The following is a 22,170-nucleotide window of genomic DNA, read 5'->3' as shown; positions in this document are numbered from 1 at the left end:
TTGTTAGCAGTTCTGGAAAAGCATCAAGCACAACTGAAAAAGCAGAGCAAAATGGTGATGTTTCATGTGTTCAAGGAAATACCAGTTAGAAGCCTACACACAGGCACCGTCCCTTGAAGAGTTCCAGGTTGCCAGGGGTTTGGGAGCACCACAATTGTGTGGTTTTGCTTTGTTGTATTATTGTGCTTACATGCATCACAGGACAGGGAAGCAGAAGGACCAGGGCATGTCAGCCCCAGTCTCACACCAAGCCCTTTGCTAAGAGAACCACCCCAGCAAGTACTTCAAAGTTTAGAAGCAGCATTAACATACTGGAAGTGGAAACAGCTAGGCAGATGCTTAGCTGGCAAATTCATTTTAGACAGACCAAGACAAGCTGAGGAGAATAATTGGGAAATCACAGGACGGAAAAAAAAAATGTAAATCTCAAAACCAAAGGTGAACAAGAAACAGAGGCAAGACATACATAATAAGAAAACATGAAAGCCAGAAGCCACTTTGACATAAAATAAGGACTAAATAAAATCACATCAGTTGTACACAGCAAAGCTCCAAGACATTTTTGTCACCCAGTTCCTGAAGGCAATTTGACTGAGGCAGACAACTTAAATTCTCTAATGCACTTGTTTATCTCCAGCTCAGCAATTTGGACTATTTTACAGCTACCCTCCAGGTGTCTTGTCAACAGGATCCCACTCATCTAGCTCAGTCCCATGGTCGGATCCCCAGACACCACTACTGATGCAGATGATGACATTACTACCAGCAGTCCAAGCAGAGGATGAGGATAAAGACCTTTTTTCTTCCTTCTAGAGTATCTGTCTGGGACAGCACCAGAAAGCTTGCACTTCTGTTGCTCATAATTAGCCTTGCCTTCTGTACTGAGAGCTTTGACTTAGGTGCTAACTACCCATCTTCCACAAGTGCAGCAGTGTCTTATTGTATTGCAAGGATGTAAAGAAAGGTTGAAGTGTTACTCTAATAGGAATAGTAGGAGGGGAAAAATAAAATAAAAGCTAGAGCTCTATTCTTACCCATTAATTTATAAGTGTTGGTCCCTTTGTCAACATGTGTTTTTGAAGTGCAAGCACATGAAAGGCTGGGGAGTACAGGGAGAAGGAAGAAGTATTTTCTCATCATTAGTTTTATTGCATAGTCAAATTATTTGTTTGCTATTTCATGCAAATTGCATTCCTTGTCTTTTTGCTATAATGATGGGCAGAAACTTCTATTACATTCACATAAAGCTTAGTAGAAAAAAAAGACATGTAGATCAGATAAACTTTTTAAAATATTTTATTTTTTTTTAAATACAGATACAATGTTTTTCCAAGGTCACTTTAGAGTAAGTGGCATACAGCCAATTAATATGGAAGTAAAATGGAAGTGCCCATACAGTCATTTCAGGTTAAATGTGCACAGTATGTTCTACAACACAAAAACTATATTTAGAGTTTTTCCTGACCCAGAATGATTTGGCAGCTTCAAAAAGCTAACACACATTTCCATTTGCAAAACCATTCATTAAGCAACAACAAAAAACAAATGCAATCCACTCCAACCAAACAACTTTCTTATCTCAGTAAGGACCTCTTAGCAGATCTGGCTGCAGCAGTTCCAGAGTTGTCCTTATCATGACCTTCAAAGTACTGCTGCTCTATTCGCCTACAAAAGGCTGTGAGATTACCATAGTTTTTCACTTTTTCAGAAAGTTCATCTGTGGTTAGTTGAGTAGTGAGGATTGTGAACAGATGTCCAAATACCAGAGCATCTAATTCAGTTGGTCTGTAAAAATCAAATGGAAAAAAAAAAAGCAGGTATTTTGTAAAGTACGGACTGATTAAGAAAAAAAAAACCACTGTTCTGAGTAACTGTTAGACAGCAATGCAATCTAAGAATTGGGAAGTAATCAAGCAACACTCTACATTTAACAAATATATGAAAAAGTATATATATATATATATATATATGTAAACTATACATATAACTATATATATAGCTATGCATATCTATATATGCATATATAGATATACATATATATAAACATAGATAACAATATAACAATGCAGAAAAACTGTCCTGGCATGATGTATGTTTACTGTCCTGTACCTAGTAGAGAACGTTACTTAAACACGGGTAAAGTTTCTTATAAAAAAAGATGCATTTAAAGATAACTGTATAAAGGTGCATATTTTTAGCCTATGTGAGATGTGGTAGACTCTATATAAACGATAAACAGGAATAAAATTAAATCAACAGGAAAAAAAAAAAATACAGAGATTTTCCTTTTAAAAGCTACAATTACTTTTTTTTGAAATATCTTGTTTGTATTCCAGTCATTTGAATTTCTTCAACCAGTAACACAGAATTGAAATAAACCAGGAGTTTTTTATATTTATATATGGAAAGTATATATGATGTGTGTATATACACATATGTGTGCGCACGTGCATACGCTTTTTATATATATATATATTTATTTGCACGTACCATATATATAGATATTAAAATATTTTTTAGGGGTGAATGTAACATTTCAGAAGAGAGTAACTTACTGCTTATTGAAGAAATATGGTTGTGTTCCTAATCTCTGGGAGAGAGCCTGACAACACTGATCTACATCTTCAAGCACCTATCAAAACACACAAGAGATAAGATAATCATATTGTCAGGAAAGACCAACATTAAAAAAAATAACCTTCTTACTGTATTTGTGCTGACAGAGGGAACAAAGAGTACACAATGTTGGAACATCAAAAGCTGCTAAAGGTAGGTGGCTAAGTGTTATTTAATCTAACATTTAACGTACAGCAAATTAAGTGCTTTCCATAAGATTTTTAACTTAGCTTAATTAAAAGTACTAACTTACACCTCAAAAGTGCCTTTTTCTTTTTTGCTACAATCCTGAAAAGCATGCCTATTAATGCCACAGCAGGTGGGGGACTGTAATTTATAAATTATTTTTAGGACCATGGCTTAAACTAACAGTAGCAAAAAATACACACACAGCAAAGCATCCTTCCTCCCACCCCATCAGAATGCATATAATTTAAGATATAATGCTGCCGAAGGTAGGTACCTGACTCCAGATAATTTTAAAGTACACAATATATATTTTTTTTATTGCAACTGTTTCAATAAAGCATTACTTCTCTGAAGTCTTAAATTAAAGAGGAAAAGCTGGTGAAGAAATCAGCTTCACCTTTCATACTGACCTGCTCAAGCGACTTGCCAGCCCATCCAATGGCTTTCATCTTCCGCCTTATCTCCCACTGCTTCTGATAGGCCAAAATGCGGTTAAGAGGCCACGGGTACGGGGAGCCGTACCTTGGGTGGGTAATCTTTGTTTTAGAAACAGAAAGGTACTTTGTTATAACAGAAGAAATGCAGATACCTCTATTTACAAAATAGCTAATATTCACACAGTTCTGTCACAAAGGGAGATGTAAAAGAGAAAGGGTTTTGCGTGACACGTTGCAACTATTTGTGCAGAATTTATAGTTTGCAGTACTTAAAACTATTACCATAGAAACCTATGTAAAACCCACATCTATTTTGCAGTCATCTACCTCCAGTAAAGACACAACTTCCCTAAAACGTATATGCAAGCAAAATTAAAGCGAAAAGACTATATCATTAATGGTACAAACCTCAATGTTTCATTTATGAGTAGGGACTTGCAATTGTGAGCAAAAGTGTTTTCTCATTAAATTTTAATTACGATAAATGTTGCAGAACCACTCACCTCCTCTACTGTAACATCATCACACCATTGGAGATACAGCTAGGAACAGAAAGAACATTTACTAAACTTCCTAATAAACAAGAATACACATACAATCATTTCTCACCAGTAGATTTTTTTCTATATAACATTATATTTAATTCCTTCTATTAAACCTCTGAATCTAGAAAATAAATTAAAACTGGAAGCCACACGCCCAGTTGCTAATCCTTAGTTGGCCAGCACCAGAGCGAAGCTGAGGTCGAAGGCCCACCCACTCTCCTTGCCTGTGCCCCACACAACTCAGCACACAGGTTTCCAACCCTCAGCTACATGCTTGTGAGCATTTCCAGTGCTGGAACTGCATCATGTTAACTGGCCACGGATGCAAACCACGGGTAACCCAGCTTCTAGTGAGGCACATGAGCACGTGCACTGTGAAAGGCAACTGTGGGGCTGCCCAGCCAGCCAGGGGATGGGGCAGAATCCCAAGAACTGCTGCCATTTTCCACCTGCAGAAATCAGTCACTTCTATAGCTACATGGCACACTTCAGGTAGGTAGGGGGAATCATACACGTGGCTTGTGTTTACAGGAATATTTCATCAAGTAGTCCCATAGGATCCAGAGAATTTATTCCTGCCTCATTTCTCCTCCAAAGTTGATGACCTAATCTAAGACTTAAGTACAGGAAAAAGTCCCGTCCTTTCCAGTACAGGAAAAAGTCCTAAAGCTTTCTTGCCTATAATCACTTATGAAAGTGTGTGGAGTCACTATGGCTTGCTGTACCTCCGCTGTCAAGAGCATATTATTGACTAATTCCATGTAGGCTTTCATCTCAGCTTTTTGGACTTCATCCAACCCATCACTGAGAGAATGGCCCTAATGGGGAAAGAAAAAGAGAGGCATGTAAGAAAGGATACTGTAGTATTCAGCAATGCCTGACCCAAGGACCTCTGAAGTCAGTGAGCTTTGGCTCAGATGCTGATCTCTTACATAGCTCAGTAACAAATTACATATATACTTTTTACATAAAGTGTGTTTAGAATGAAAAAGAAATCGTAACATGATATAGCTTAGCCTACAAGAAATGTAGGCTATTACCAGTAACAGGTTAATGCAGTTTGAGCACACAACCTCACAGTTAGTATGTTTGTGTCAAGAAGTAAACAAGTTTACATCTGTGATACAGCTTTTTCAAGGTGCTCAGTGAAAAGACAAACATTTTTAAAAATACAAAAAAAAAAAAGAAGGCAAATATAAACAGTATCTGACACTTCAAAATTTAAACCAGCCATTTTAGGGCTTAAGAATTCTGAGACACTGAGACAGGGCACATAGAAAAGCGTTCTCAGAAACTGACATTGGTATGCCTATGTTCTGCACAGAACTTGTTTCCAGAATTTAAGGTAATCACAAAGAAAAACATTTCCACCTCAACGAACTCCCACTTCAGAGTATCCTTCTTCTAGGATGGCACCTGATTTCCACACTGCTTTAAAAAATGAAGCAACAGTCCAGAGGAGCACACCAAATAAGCACAAGTGCTAAGGAGAGCTAACATGCTATTCAGTAATTGATGAAGACAATGTACAATTACCTTGGCTTTTACAAACTGGACTATGGGCCCGAGTTCAGATACTACTTGATTTCCCACGTGAATAAAGGGCACTTTGCCTGTAAAATTAAAAATGTATTTTAGTAAGAGCTTTTTATGCATGTAAAACAACATTTCATATTTTCAAAGCAATTAAATATTATAGGTACACCTGAACACCATTTTTTGTTGTTGCTTTTGGTTTTATTTTTAAATGAGCACAGGTAAAGTTTTTAGATACAAAGCTCACACACACAGTTTTAATTTGTAATAACAAACATAACTGCCTGATCTTCCTCCTCCTGACCCACTTTTACATGTAGGACTTGCAATTGTGTATTTCAAAGTTATTGAATGAGATCTATTGACTTGTATTTTAATAATGGCTTTTGTTTTGCTGGAAAGACTGAATTCAACATTTATCTGAAATATAGCTGGGAAATCCCAGGAAAGCTGACAGAGCCCTCGGCTAGTTTGATGACAATGCGTTCCCACCCTCCCTTCTAACCCACTAGCAGGGAAAGGGCTGCTGAAAGGATGACGGGAGAGGTGGCACTGTGCCCAGAAAAGCAAGCAGGAGGAAGCGAAATGCACACTCAGCAAGGCAGGATCTTGACTCTCTCTCCTCCAGTTCTTCAGATTTCCAGTGACTGGGCCAACTGGCTCCTGACAACTGCCCCAGCCTTCACCCTCTGGTTGTGAGCTAGCATTTTTTTAGAGCACTGTGGTTCTGGGGTCAGGAACAGCATTAGACCCACATTTTCCCTGTTGGGGAGTTGGAGGGGATGGGAAGCTTTTTCATTGTAATGGAAGCAAAACTGTGTTAAAGCTTAGTATCAGAAAAGATCAATGCTCAGTCTATGCAGCTCAGCCCAAAGGCCCAGCATGGAGCAGGACTAAAACCAGCCAGTTTGCAAAACGGATCTGGGAAGTGACTGTGTACTGGTGGAACTTATGGTGTGAAGGAAGGCTCCTGAGCCCACATGGACCGTGTTCTCTGCGTGGTGACTTCTGTTACACACAGACCTAAGCTGTGAGGAAGCGCTGTTACAGGCAGCAAGCCACAAAGAATGACCGAAGTTGCCTCATGCCCCTTCTTCCCAGCTCTAAGCATGTGAAACTGAGGGCTCCTGCTTCAATCCACCCTAACCACACTGCTCATTCTGTAGATTTTCTTCCAAATGCAACTGACAAACATCAACCTTAAGTACAATGTAAATTTAAGACTAAATCTTCAGCGATTACTTACATGACTGACGTTGGCCATAAAATGGAGACAAATGCTGTAGATTTTGCATCACTGAGGCCCTCATGACTATGGACAGCAAACAAGCCTGCCCAGTGCAATGGGGCACAGCACAGGCTTTCCTGTCTCTTGCTGTGGGCAAACTCTGCTTTTTATAGAGCCCAAGGAGCAAGATCCATCAATACCTGCCTGACTCCAAATATGTTATCAGCAATACATGCATTCCTTTGCACTGAAACACATAAAACCTAGTGTTAGGCCTAGTTCAAACAGAGTTCATGTTCACAGTATTCAGTCATGGTTTTTATCCAGAGATTCCCTCTCACTGGCTCAGTTGGCCTAAGGGTAATAAATGAAGTACGCCACACCAACAAAGGCTCCATCTGCATCTATACGCTACACACTGCGAAAGCAAACGCAGACCTTTCTGAGCTGCAGAGTTCAACGATTTCAGCTGGTCTGCACTTTCCACACAAAGACAATCCTTTAGTATTCCACTTTTGACTCCCTCAGAATGGATTTAGTCATTACGACGATGAAGTAAATAACCTTCACCCCCAAGTGATGAGATGCAGATCTCTGTCTACCGCTGCTATGAGACAGAGGGTGGCGGGAAGGGAGCAAATAAAAACTTTTTTCAAATTATCCTTACATAATGAAAATGTGGTAAAGAAAGGAAACTGGGAAGTGTCAGATGCCAGCAAGTGTGGACATGGGTTGTGGATGGCAAAAAAGAGAGGGCATGCAGCTGCCACCAGTCACACTCCTGCACATCTAAGAAGCTCCCCTGTGCAGATATTCAACATTCCAAAGCTGTCTTTATTTACAAAAGGTAAATATTTTGGTATTTTTCACTGCTGCCGAGGAGCTTTCTTTTTTTCTTAATAGTGTAACTCCACCTGCTTTGACTGAAATATCAGTAGCAGCAGCAGAACCTGTACAGTTGGCAGACATATACTGACAGGCCTGTAAGAGTGACAATGCATTCTTCCCCTGTATTTACATACCAGCCACCATCTCCCAGACAAGGTAACAAAAGATACTCTCTCCAGTTTTGTCTCACCCCAGAACAGGAAAATACAATACCATTTACTGATCAGCAGGAATATTCCCTGGATGCAGATTGAAGACTTCTTTGGAAATGTAAGTCTTTCTGTTTCAGGACACAATCCTCATGCTTTTTAAAGAAGGTTGCCACCAGGTGCTTGAACCATCTGAATGCTACACCTATGGAAGGCATTCACAGGCTTCCTTACGTATTGTACCAACATTACTTTACATTTAACTATTTTAATTGTTTACAGAAAATAAACTGCACCAGAGAGGAGGGGGAAGGCATCCCAGATACGTAGCACGGACCGACTTATCAGCAAGACAAGGCGCAGTTGCCATGGCATCAAACTGGAGGTGTAATGTGGTACGCTAAATGAAGGCCGCACTTACCAGATGGGGACATGTACTCGGCATTTGCCCTGCAAACCACCCGGACCGGCAGATTGCACATTTGCAAAAAGGCCTGCAAACAAAGCATTTAAAAAGCATTGATACACCAGCGACAGACAAATGTGTTCTTCTTGATACATTTGACTATGTTTTAGCAAATTTTTAGCACATACCTATGACATACAGTTCCTTGCATACTGCTTTTACACAAAAAGAAAAACAAGGTTTTCTAACATTTTTAGACAATTGTTTATTGTCCTGTCATTGACTGGCATTCTTCTAAACAAGTTTCTTCCCCCCCCCCCCCCCCACCCCCCCAGAGGAGTGAAGAAGCACCATCTGAAAGACACAACTAGTGTTGTGGCTGTACAGAATTAAGTGACACCCTGCCCACCCTGAAAAACACAGTACTTGCTTCTTGCAGCTAGAGCTAGCTAACCAAGCTCATGCTGTGTAACACAGCAAACATGCATAGCACCTTCCCACGTTACAACAGTTGCCAGAAGTTTTGCTTTAGGACACTCAAAGAGCACCAGTCTGCTTTAGGGGGAAGAATTTATTACCTGTAATTTATGTGAATCACGGAGAGCACAAGTCATCAATTTACTGTTTCTTTCATCTCTAACCTTGGATCCAAAACATCCTCAGTAGGATACTGATTTTGTCAGCATCTGCTGTCACTACCAAATCCCTAGTGTGTTTCTGTTTAAAAAGCAAAGCATCAAGACAAATACTTGCAATTTAGATTTATCGTGGCCCATAAGGAACCTCTTAAACTGTAAAGTCCCTCACAACTGGGCTGAAGTCCTGTCATTCGCTTTGTCTTTGCAATTAGAAAGGTTGGAATTGCAGACTTCCAACATTACACCTATTTATCCACCGTGGCCTGAGGTTCAAAAAAGCCTACTCCAAGAACGCCACCAATCACAAAGGAAAATGCTGCTCTATCTTGAGGGAAGGTGTGGTCTGCATTGGCTGCAAGTGAGAAGATCAAAGCCAAAATGTTAAGTGCCTCAGGTCCCAGAGAATGGCAAACAGCACAGCGTACTTCTAAAACTGTTGTAGAAACAGCTCTCCCAGCTTGAGTAATGAATACTCCATTTGCACTTGGATCTCATCTGGGAGATGGGGTAGAAAGCCAAAGAAAATAAGATAGACAGCACCCAGTAAGAGCCCTGTCACCGATTCCCAGAACATGACTTAACCATAATTACATTCAGGAAAACAGTGCCCACAGCAGAAGGTGTCACTGGCCACTTTCTGCACGAGCTTCTTCATAGCGCTTCAGGTAACAAGATCTGGCAGTACACTGTGCTCTCACAGATTTAGATGCTCAGGCCCCAGCCACAGACATCAAAGTAACCCAAACAACTGCACTGAGACTGCTTGTCTCCGCACTAAGTATGTAAGGCATTAACTAACACTGACACCAGCACTCTTCCCAACTTTGTGGCTTCTGCAGTATCCATCAAACAATCCCCCTCCTCTTCCTCATGCTCTTCAGGTGCTTCATTCCCAAACCCTAACCCGAGCACTGACACTAACTGTACCCAGGGAACAAAAGCTGAAACCTTCTGTCGCTTTCAAGGCCTCTTCCAACCAACCCAAGAACCACACAGTTCATTACACCTTTTGGCTCTTGCATTTTCAGATGAGCTATGGACATGAACTGTTACAAAGACGCTGACAGCAGCCTGCCTCTGCGCTCTAGAGGCACTGCAAAATTCACTTGGATAACTTGGGTTTCTACAGATTTTGATTTCCTCAGCCTAACCCTAACTGAAAGCTCTGCTCAGGAGCAAGTTACTACATAGCCACATGCAGATCTCTGTGTGTGTGCATCTGCCAAGTCCTAAACGTCTTGTACTACTCAGGAATAAACCTCCTCCCTACCAGAACCTCTACAACTGCTTAAGGCAGCAGCTATCACCCCCCTGAAAACACAGGGCACCGCTCACATCTGACAAAACCCCACTCTTCAAGTGTGCACCAGCCAAAGTCCACCACTTATCAAGACTCTTGCAGCCTCTGCTTCCTGAACTCTGTGTAAATGGCAAGAACACCCAAAAGATTAATTCCTAAACAGGAATTTAAGGCATTGGTCTCAGTCCTAGACCTCTTCCCTTGCCTGTTGGCTCTACAGGATCTAGTAACGGTGCACACTGTTCCAGCTACTGCTACATGCATCATGTCCTCTGCCCGGACTGGGCCTCTATACGCAACTTAGGAAATATCCTAGAGACAAGAATTCGGTGATTTCAATCCAGATTAAATACGTATTAGTGTGCCACTGCTGGACACAGTGTAACCTGCTGAAAACATACAACGCAGCTGGAAGGCAGACTTGGTTCTTCTCACAGCTCTGTCCGTTGTTTTGGTAGGACACAACCTCCCCATAGCAGCTCTGTGATGCAGTGGAACTGCTGGCACCAGACAGCAACTTCAGAAGGAATTTCATCTTTGGGCAGAAGGGGGGACTGAACTTGTACCATACTACTAAATCCTTAGCCATTGGATTTCACCTCAAGAATATGTGAAGTTTCATTTCATCTGGGCTTACCAAATGAATTCCCTTTGCAGTAAGGCATTAAATTAACTCTGTGGTTCTGCACTAAGCTAGAGATGAATTTTAAGACCGCCACGTACTATTCTCACTTCTGGTGCAGAACAGAACGTCTGAACTGCACTGGAGTTCGTGAATAGCTAATGAGCTTGTGAGTGCAGAGACATATTCAAGCACGAGGAAGTGAATCAGAAAACTATTTTTACTTTTCCATATCAGTGTGTCAAAAATGAGATATGCCAGCACAGAACACTTAGGTTACATGAGTTCCTTCAGCAAATTATTGCCTACACTATACGTAGGCTCCTACACAGTACAAGGTTACTACAAAAAAACACAGTTTGTAACTGCGAAAAGCATTTCTCAATAGAGGCTAAGCTATAAATAAAATCTTCTTAGTGTATAGAGTTCAGCCAAGATTCCATCAAAAATCTAAATGTGACCTTTCTCTCCTTCTCCTCAGTAAATGTCCACAGACCACAGAATATCGACCCTTATTATATTTGGCAAGAAAATTTTACCTCAGTCTCTGACCTGGTTCAAAGTGGACTGAGAATACATTGCCATTGGGACATCTTGGCAATGCAAACACGCTGGGTCCGTGTGCCTTTTCAGCACTTAAAAGCACAGAGAGGAGGTTAAACTAGAATTGAGCTCTGATTTGGGAAGAAATTTTAACTAAACTAAACAAAATGTTCACTACTCTGCATAACAAAGAGCAGACTCTAGCAAGCTTAGAAGTCAGCTGGTCTACCCTCAGCAAGCTTTAAAAAATACCCTTAAAATACCCACCAGCACAACACAATGCGAAAATATCCTTGGAATTGTCGTCTCCATTTCCAATGGACATTTCTTAGATGGGAGACCAGAACTAAGCTTGAGAGGCTGAAGAGTGATTCAAGGTTAAAACTGAGTGCTTCCTTCTAGCTCTGCCTTCACCCCAACAGCCCTCCTGCAGGTTCAGCAACACCGCACACCAGAGCTGCCTCTCTCACAGCCTTGTGAGCCCATTCCAGCAACTCCCTGCAGTATCTGCACGCCAACACCTACTCTGCTCCAGTCTTTGTCTATGTTTGGGATCAGCTTTAACAAGTTATGTAGAAACAAAATACAAAGCCAAGGGAAAACAGAAAAGTGAAAGAGATCATTTAATCATCAAAACCATTTAATGCCATACAACAAACCTAAATATCCAAAAGTGAAGAACTGCTATCATGCCTTTAAAAAGTTACAAGGGCGGGGAATTAAATACCAATATGCTTGACCAGTAATCTGTACCCAATCTTAAGTGCTCCTTAAATATTCCTGTGCAGGCAAATGAAAAGTAGAAGGAAAATTCCACACCGGGAGCTTCCACTATAAGGGCTCAGCCTAAGAAACAGACCTTGCAATGAGCATCACTGCAGGAATACTCTAGGTTCTTTTATCAGATGACTGAGAAGCTTTGGATACTACTTGGATTAACAACACAGGGGGGTTCCTTTTCTTTTTTTCTTTTTTTTTTTTTTTTTGACTTTTGAATACAGTGAATGCTCAAATAATTATGATTTCTTCTAGAGAAGAGATGGACAAAAGTTATGACCAATGCAGTCTTATAAATGTTAATTGCCAGAAAAGCTCAACTTTCTTTCTGATATATTCAGCTAGATGAATTGGATTTTAGACAGTTAACTGGTTAAGTGTCATGAACACTTACCAAAACAGTTGAAATTGGCACAAATTAAGGAAATCCCACAGAGAAAACATAGGAGAGAGAAGACAAAGCAGCAATTTTTGTGAGGCATTATCTCCTTTAACATTTTAGCTCAGTGATCAAGGGAGGATGTGTTCCCTTTTTACCTACTCACATAGAATGCTAAGCACCAGCACATTTGGCGTGCAGATGGTATCAGACCACTACAGTTTCCAACCCCAATAAAAGATGCAGTGGAACACTATTCCAGCTCAGAACATCTCGCTCTCCCTTCAGTACACACTTCACATCCACATCTTGAGCAAGCCACCAGGAAATGGGGAGTGAGCACCACTCCTCTGAGTGCTTCTGGAGCAAAGGCTGGAACCACCCCAGTGCAGTTCTGCTGAGATTTATGAAGATATCAACACCCCTTCAAAGACATGGCATCAAAAGCTGAGTGACCTGAAAGATCAAGGGCCCAGCCTTATTCTAGTACATCAGAGATTATTGTTAACATCATAAATTTGGCTGATCAACTTAAAAAGACTGAAAGGGGCCAACTAAATTCCAAGATAGTTAATCAAACCCTACAAAAAAATCACCTAAAAACTGGTAAGCAAGGCAGTAACGGCAGAACTAGAAACCTGACACTTAACTGAGCACAAGCCTAACTGTCATACCTTGCAAAGATGCTTTTAATTCCAAAGAAAGGCATTAAATTCCCGTCTCTCTTCCTCCTCTGGGAAAAAAAAAAAATCTACCATAGAATGAACAGAGTGAATCAACAATCTGGATCTCCTCCGGCATTCAGGACTCTCATGCAAGAATATTAAAGCAGTTGCTTAACAACTATCCAAAGAGTTAACTACGAAGATGGATTAAAAGAGAAAAAGGATTAATAGTCTTATTTCCCTTTGCACACATTACAGAAGATCAGAGATGACCGCCCAATACCCTTTATACAAACAAAGAAAAATTCATTCAAGCATAAATATACAGAATTAACTACAACTGAAGGACATCAAACCAAAATGCTCAGGCTTTTAAAATAAATGAGTAATTTCATGGTTCATACTAGCTAACGCAACATCTACGAGAGCAATACAGTCTCAGGTTGGGAAGGACTGAGTTCATTCCCCTGGCATCAGCAGGACTTCCTCCTGTATCCATATATATATCACTGGCTATATGCATTTCTGAAAATTTAAAAACAGGGGCTTGACTTCTTGTTTGGTACCGGCATTGGCCAATGACTGAAGCAGAAGATGGGAAGACAGTCTAAGTTAGCAACTTATGTCCAGCATAATGCCTTCTTCAAAAACCTTTCTCCCAGTTACTTCTGGAACAAAGACTGTCCTTTCTTTGAATGAGGTTAATATGATAAGCAGAGAAAGGTATTAAAAAAAAATAAAGATTTGACTTAATGGGGTCTGTCATCATCCCTCACATGTGATCTCTCCCCCTGAGAATCCCCCCCTTCTCATGCCCGTACAGCCTCTGTACCTGTAGCATCACCTACTCTTCTGGCATCTGGGAGAAGCAGAGAAATGTGAACAATAACTTTTTAGCAATGCTACCACTACCTTCTTCCAGCCTGAAAGCTCTCAGTCTGTGAAGTTTCTACTGCTTCTGTGCACCTCATTTTTAATGGGAGGCTTTGCTGAAGACTGGAAAGTGGAGAGCTGCTGCAGATCCATGGGGAGGAACACAGGAAAGGAGAAAACATGCCACAAAATGAATTACATTTCTCCTTCCCTGCCCTCCCCATATTTAATGTTACAGTCTAGGGAAGACAGTCTGGGAACAAGGACAGTAAACTGAATAAAAAGCACAGAGAATCCTCTCAGTGCATCTCCTCTCCTAATGTACACAGCACAGGATTACAGTTTGCACTGTGCTGCTGTGTTCTCCCAAACAGTGGTACAAGTCACTCTTGTTTTGAAAGCCAGCGTGGAACAAGCCAGTCTGTCTTTTTGCTGCGAGAGAATGAAGAATCAGCTGTTATATGAAAAAGGCTGATCTGAAGCTTTGAGGTGACACTGTTACAAAATTAATCAAACAACTTATGCCTATCACTCATTTCAATCATGGCAGGTGACACCTCCTGACAAAATTACTGAGGACATTTACAACAACAGTGTTGCTTAGAGGACACAATCAACTGAAGGCTTGTTTTGTTTTCTTACAGTTTACCCAATTTCAAATTCAAAATGTAAAGAGCATGTTGGATTTCAGTTACCTAAAAAAATAACCAATGCCATCATTTTTGTGCTGTTTTGCCAAGGCCCAAAAGCAGAGCCCTGAAACCACTGCCCCATCACAGGCAGCTCACCCCAGTCCTCCTTCTCCTCCACTTCTCACACGACTGACATTTTCAGCTCTGCTGCTGCCCCCAAAACAATGCAAGAAAGTGATGCCATTGTGTCTTCCTAGGATGACAAGAATGGAAAATGACTGTGCACGAAGTACAATGGGAAGGACTAAGAAAGGGAGGGGAGAGTTTTGTATTTATTCCCTTGGTGACCTCACTCTCCCTTCCTCTTTTCCCTGCCCAACTAAGATTGGGCACTGTCGATTGGATACATAACGCACATCAGGCAGTGAATCACCCCATCAGAGCTCCATCACAATGCTTTCCTCTTCCCCCCAAGCCCCCTCTCAGCATAATACATATAAGCAAACACTATACTCATTAAAAATGAGTTACAACTTGATGTAAATCATATCCAGATTGCAGTTGCTGAGATCAGAGGAAAGAATGAAATTACTTATGCCAAGACTCAAATAGTTCACAACTTACATCCCCACATGAGGAACGCTATTTTCAGATGGCACACACTCCAGGCTTCATTTGAAGAAGATTTAGTCATGATTAGATTTTTAATAAAGAATGAGCCATTCCAAGCAACTCTTCTCAGCAGCACTTCTAAAAGCACTCGCACAATACTGTTGTGAAGAAAGAGTAAAAGGCCTTTTCTGTTTTCATTCTTACGTTATTTCATGAGCATACAAAGGACAATATGTGATGACAACTAAAGAGTTATTCTCTACTTTATTGCAGGAACACATTTTAAAATTAAAAACCATGAACAAACCTACAGAATAATTCAGTTTTCATATCAAACAGCTGCAGACCCTGTAACTGAAATAGTATGTCTAAGGTTATAAATGAAAACTGTTCGGTATCATTCTTTGAGTGACAGATTAAATTCCTAATCCAGTTATGGTAATGGACACATTTGTAGTTTAACATAAATTAAGAGCTTAATTATATTTGTGACTATTTTAAACAAAATAACAAATTCCTTTGTACCTGTGAACGTAATTTATAGCAAAGCCACGTTCATTTTCCAAAACAATCTATTTTACACTGCAGCCCAACACTGCTCTAATGGTATAATGTAATTCTAGTTGTAGAATGTGGAAAGAGTAGATTCACTGGTAGCGCAGAGGTTTTGAAGATAAATGAAGATGCTATTCATTCAGGGGTAATTTCATCTTAGAACTATATGAAAGATGTTTCACTCACAAAAGGTACCTGTATGGCTTGGGATTTAAGCATGTTTTCAGTTACAACATAATGCTGCTAGATTGATTATGTTGATACTGCATTTCTCATCATGAAGAATTCCAGCTTTTATTCTCTTTAAAAAAAAGAGACTGTCAGATTTTCATTTCACTATGCCTTTGTTCAAACCTCAGCAACAAGTTCAAATTTCTCCTAATGTTTTGTCTAGAGGAAAACCAAACCACAATTCATACACACACACAAAAAAAATCACAAATCTGTAGAGAGCAATTAATCATGTGTGATTTACACATTTATTTGATTACTTGTTGAAGTAAATAAGCAGTTAGTCTGCGTAACACAATTTTAAATTGCCCAAACATCCTTCTGTCATTCAGGACTAAGAACAGACAATTCTAAATGCACTTTCCTGGAATATATTAAGACCATTTACAAGGACATCAATTGCACTAGCAATTAATACATATCTTAACGTAATGAGCTGCAGGCTGTATAACCTCAGGATAGCTACTAGAATTTCCACAATCCTGAACAATCTAGACAGCCTTTTAAGCAAGACTCTAACGCTACCTGCATAAATATTTCAGAAGAATCTGCAAGGACAGAGGTAGTCTAAACACTCACATTCCTCCTCCTGACAAGTTGGGGCAGCACAGAGATGCTCTGTGCTGCATTTGAGGCCACAGGCCCACCAAAGCACAGCTGCATTAAGCCCCTGCTGCCTCCTCTGCTGCACCAGTGCCGCCCAGTTGCTGGCCGAAAGGCTTTACCCGTGCCCAGTATCAGTAGGGAGACGGGGCCTGGGCAGGCCCTGTGCTTCAGACTGAAGCATGGTCTGCTTTGGTTATCAGGTTTGATCCAAGTTCGTGGCTGAAAGAAAATGAAAAACTGTAACCTACTTGCAGAAGAATAATGTGGTATCCTAAAGTATATAAAACTCAAAAAAAAAGTGTTTATAGACATACAAACACACAGCGGACCTAACTCACCATCTGTAAGAGATGAAGACACAGGTGGTCTGGCTTCTGGGAGGCCTTGGGTCTGGTGACCGTCCTTACAGAAAGGCCCATAACCCACTTCTTAAATTGCACAATTCTTTCTTTTACTTTTCCAGATGACCAAGCATTACTGAGGTCTCTCTCTCTCAGATGCCTCCACACGAAGTATCATATAAAAACACTATGTTGCAAGAAATTATGTGCAAAAACTTACACACATGCTATCTTCTGTTTGCCAGTGCACAGCAACAGTGTCTAAAGGCACCAGACCTACAGACCAGCCGTGCATAAAGGCAGTCAGAGCTGCACCTCAAGTACCTGGCAGACAAAGGTAAATAATAATAATAATGTTGTGAATACAAAAAGTATTTACATTACTGAGAATGAGCATTAAAACTTTCATTTTCCCTTCTTCCCTCTCCCCCACCCATGGTCTGATAATGGTAACCCAAAACCCCCCTACAAAACCCCTTGAGTTGTTCTGTGACTGAAATATAGCTCTTTATTTGCTTCTGGGTTTTGGTTACTTTTTTTTTAGTATGATATGACTGATAAGCAGGAATGCTGTATAATGGAAACAGTACAATAAATAAAGGGAGAATGTTTTTAACCATGAGTCACACTACCTAGGAAGTATGTGTATTTTCATTAACTTTAATGAGAACAGGGCTGAACATCCCATGAGAAGAACACAGCCTTCATTCTACATACAACATTCTCATTCCCGTAGCTGGAAAATCATTGCTGACACTAAAGTCAGGGGAAAATACTAATTCTTCTGCAGTGAACACAGTTTCATTCAATATCAAGACTGCAGACAAAGATCAAATGGGCTTCATTTTCAGCAGGACTGTATAATACACTACTTCACGTTAACAAACAAGGAGTGCTAACACCAAGATGTAACAGAGATAATGCACTAGCTCATTTCAAGTTATGTTGCATTTTCAGCAAATTTAAAGGATCTGAACACAGTAAAAAACAAAGGAATTCTTAAACCAGTCTGCTTTCAGGAACAACAATGGATAGAAGAGGAATTAAAAAACAAAAGCAAAAAAAACTACCAGAATCAGCAGAAAGATTCCACAAGATGAGAGGGATTTTGTTTGTTTGTTTAACTGCTGAAGGCACCACTAACACAGCTGCCAAGCAATTCCCAGAACACTCTGTCCTCCCCTCTCTTGTATGAGATGGAGCTATAGTCAGGAGCCCAGACTGCACTGCACACGGAGAAGTCCTAAATCCAATCGCTATCAGAGCAGCAAGACAGAACCAACTTCCTACGTTCAGCCTTCAGCCCCCACTACTCCAACAAGATACCCACAACAGCCTTTGTTACACCTCCACTGAGAGTAGCTCGTGCCACCGTCTGCTCGCTCTGCTGACGAGAGGTACCCCAAGTGCCAGCTGAACTGCCAGGTCATCGGTTTTACAGCTGCCAGCCTCCACTTACTGTGGCACTGGATTTTATTATTTATTTCAGATCTATCTGTATGTGTTCTCTGAGAGCTATCCCAGAGCAGCGTGATGCAGAGATGCTGTAAAGAGATTAAGAGAGATCTGGAAGACCAGTTACAGCACATGTAGAGTCCTGATGTGAGCCTCGTTCCTTCAGATTTGATGGCATCTGACTCCATATGCTCTTTTGATCAGATGTACTCAAAATTCTGATGCATTTTCACCATATGGAAGTTCATCAAGACTTGAATGAGCTACATATCTCTGGTGATATTCACTTACCCAGCATCTGTAGTAGGGACAAGGGAAGAGCAATTGTGGGGAAAAAAGCCCCAGGTACCAGCCCCTATTCCTCCTCTTATCCGACCCCCCATTTCTTCCTCAGGGAAGAAATTTTTAAAAAATTACACACAATAGAAAAAGATATGCAGTAAAAAGATAAAGGTCCTCTCATCAGCAGAAAAAGCAAATTCTGAAACAGAGGCACTCAGCAATTTCCTTATGCAAACCACACTGGTATATTTAAAGCTTTCTGATCACTTAGCTAGTAATACATAACTACAGATCCTAATATCATTTCAAAATAGATTGAATACACCAAGGATAACTATCCTTTCACAGTCAGAGCCTTGTTGCACAGATTCTCCCAAATAGATATGATTCTCCAATACAAAATTGTTCTATGAAGTTTAAGATCAGATATCTACCAGAGCCATATTTATAGTCATGGCTACTATCAGCTGTCCAGCTAGAGAATATTGAAGAAAAACAAGCATTTTTAATATATTATAGCCAATTTATCATCTAAGTGGCATGTGTAGGATAACAATGGACTGGAAACAGTAAAGCAAAATGATGCATTAGAAAAGGAAATTTTAGGGTTATGTTGTTTCTTTTGTTTGTGTGTTTTAAATACAAGCCACACCTACAGGCATTGCTAGATGGTAAGAAAATTCATGAGAACCATAAAATATAAGGTTTCTGGAGTGAAAAGGAACACTGAGATCAAATAGGCAACAAAACCACTTATTTGCTTTACTGTGAGGTATGATATAAAACTTACTGCCCAAACAAATAAATATTGCCCCATTTATTTGGTATCTCAGGGATGACATCTTCCCAGCACGAGATAAAGGTACCTTTTTGCTGTGATAGAATTTTACAGTGTAGGTATTTCCTACATTGCCAGACTGGAATAAAAAAAAACAATTAGAGATCCTATATGTAGGTACCACAATCAAACCATCCTAACTTTCTTACCAGTAACACCAGTTACAGTCTTCAGTGTCCCTTTTTGATACCCTTCAAAGATCCCTTGGACGAGCTGCTCTGAGCTCGACCACACACTAAAAGCAAGGAGCAGGGGAACAGTGCAGCTCCCTACTACACAAAGCAGAGGCAGAGTTGCTTTCGAGAACAGGAACCTTACAGGCATCTGGCTCACCACCACTTCTGACAGCCAGACCCTCTCTGCTAATGGGGAAAACATCCCCTTGAGATTTGGGGTTACTGAACCTAACAGGTTAATGGAATTTACATGGACTTCACAGCCACAGAGGTGCTTTTAAGTCAATTAGAGATGCAAGTTTGTCAATTATATGGACTATTTCTAAAAACCACATTGAATCTCAACTATGTATACATGATGAAATTGAGAAAAACTGTCAGACATATGGAGATTCAATGCTCACGATATGAAGCATGGATGCCTTGAGCTGGGGGCATGAGTATACAGCAAGCATCATGTAATATGTTACAAGAGGAACTAGCATGCCAACTGACAAAAGATGGGAACCACACATGGGTCCTAGATTAGGCAGGCAAGCAGATTTTGTACGATATAATACAATATAAATAGGAATACGAGCAGCCACACTGCATATAGAACACTCAAAATCCTTGAGGCTCTGGCACGTCAATGACAACATAAAACACATCAGATGCAGGAAATAAGTCACTGATTTTGACAGAATTAATTCTTAAATTATTCACTTAGGTAAATAGTTATTTTAGCTAGAAGATAATCATTCAAAATATAAAATGTAATTAACACCTTTAGTTTAGAAAAGATGACATTTTACCTGAACAGCAAGGGAAGATGCATTATCAGAAAGCAAAATCTGATCCTCTGTTGAAAAAAAATAAAAAATAAAAAATAAAAAGAAAACAAACAATTACAAAAAGCAGTGCCCATTTAGCTACTGACCTGTAACTGTAAGTCATTCTGAGTTGCATTTCTTATACATAAAACAAGAAGCACATACATAATTATTATGCAGCTGGACTAGAAAACCTGTGATATGAATATTAAAAAAATGTATCAGGAATATTTCTCCTGCAAATGCAACAGCATTTGTCATATTATACCAACAACGTACAATAAAGATGCTCACAATTGAAAACCAAATGCTTGAGTTTTATGCCAATTACTCTTCTTCTAATCAAAGTTAAATAAAACCGCATCTTCATAACTCCTCTGGCTAAAAAGTAAAAGCATTCCGAAACCTATAAAAACGGCTTGCAGTTAATATTGCACACTGTGTCTAGGTCTGTCACACAAAAGAAAGATGACAAGTTCACTGCAATAAAAATTCCATGCTTAGAAGACTAGGGCTGCTACCTATTAGTCTTCATTACTTTGCAGTCTTCTGACAACTGTAGCAGGCTGCTGAGCCCCAAATGGGGGCCATAATGTGATCTGATGATATATGAAGAGCTGCTAAAGGGAGCCTGAACCATCCTAGCCTATACATTTTAACAGTTCCTTTTTACTGAGAGCCCACTTTACCACAAGACTTCAAAAATCTGCTGCCTCAGCTATTGGTGCAGTAAATCTGCCAACTGTGCCTGCAACCACATCATTTTACACTGCCTACAGCAGCCAATATAATGAGTCAATAATAAACCAAGGACCTTATAGGCCATGAATAGCTGGTTTATATTGGCAGATGTAAGCGTAGCAAAAACCTCTGACCAGACAAACAACACAAAGAAATCTTTTAACAGTTTCTGTGCTTCCTTGCAGTTAATTATCTTAGTGCATATTTAATGTGTTTTTAACAACAAAGTAATTACTAATTGCAAAGAAGTGTACCCACCCTTCAGTTGCTGATACAATGCAGCGTTTTCAGGCCAAGGCTCTGCGGCTGTGGAAAGAAGAAGAATTAATTAAGCAAGCCAAATGACAATGCGCCTGCAGATGCTAACTGAACACGAACGTTACCTAGAGCAGGAACTCAAGCTGTAAGGATGCTGATGCAAGATTTGACCTGCCCCAAAAACGTCCCACTGCCATTCACTTCTCCCGGACTTCTTTCTGCTCACAGAGGGATACCACAGGGCAGAAAATTAAGTCCCAAAATTGAACGGTGCGGTAAAAGCTAAAATTCAGTCTACATTGCAGAATGGCCCTGCAATTATCAGGCACCAAAAGCAGGTAGCTTCCCTCTGCCAGAAAGACAACATGCGTACATTGCCATCACAATTCTGGCCACTCTCCACAGCGATTATTTATTAAGGTACTAAACAATTAATTCTGGAAGGAACAGAACAAAACACAGAGGAGAGAGGCACAAACCTCAAAACCAGGTGTGAAGAATGCTTCGGAGAAATGGAAAAGCTTTCTGCCTTTTGAGGTTGTGTCCTCACTGGTCCAATATAATACTCACAAAGCCAGGTGCTCGGGCATGTCAGAAACAAACCCGCCACAAAGACCAGGACTACCTTTTGTTTTAAATTATGTACCAGTCAACCTTAAAATGGGAATGTCAATATTCATTAAAAAGCCTGCATCATCAGTTGTTCAAAACAGCTGAACAGTTGTTCAAAAAAAAAGCAAAGATATAGAAGACAATAACATCTCCCAACTGAGAACTGCTGTACTTAATCAATCATATACCATGTGAATTTATGGGAAAACAAAAATAATAATCAGGAGT

General features: G+C 40.1%; 1 protein-coding gene across 1 annotated transcript; it reads right to left on the bottom strand.

Moving 5' to 3' along the window:
• Positions 1 to 1,574: 1,574 nt before the first annotated feature.
• Positions 1,575 to 21,391, bottom strand: MTX2 (metaxin 2; the record flags this gene model as incomplete). Its single annotated transcript, XM_035330877.1, has 9 exons — positions 1,575 to 1,785; positions 2,556 to 2,632; positions 3,216 to 3,341; positions 3,746 to 3,784; positions 4,513 to 4,605; positions 5,324 to 5,400; positions 8,010 to 8,082; positions 20,314 to 20,360; positions 21,331 to 21,391. Coding segments are annotated over 9 exons (804 nt in total), but the record flags the coding sequence as incomplete, so codon positions are not given.
• Positions 21,392 to 22,170: the final 779 nt, after the last annotated feature.

This window comes from Oxyura jamaicensis, chromosome 7 (genome assembly GCF_011077185.1).
Source record: "Oxyura jamaicensis isolate SHBP4307 breed ruddy duck chromosome 7, BPBGC_Ojam_1.0, whole genome shotgun sequence".
NCBI classification, from domain to species: Eukaryota; Metazoa; Chordata; class Aves; order Anseriformes; family Anatidae; genus Oxyura; species Oxyura jamaicensis.
This window is presented reverse-complemented; position numbering and strand designations above follow the sequence as displayed.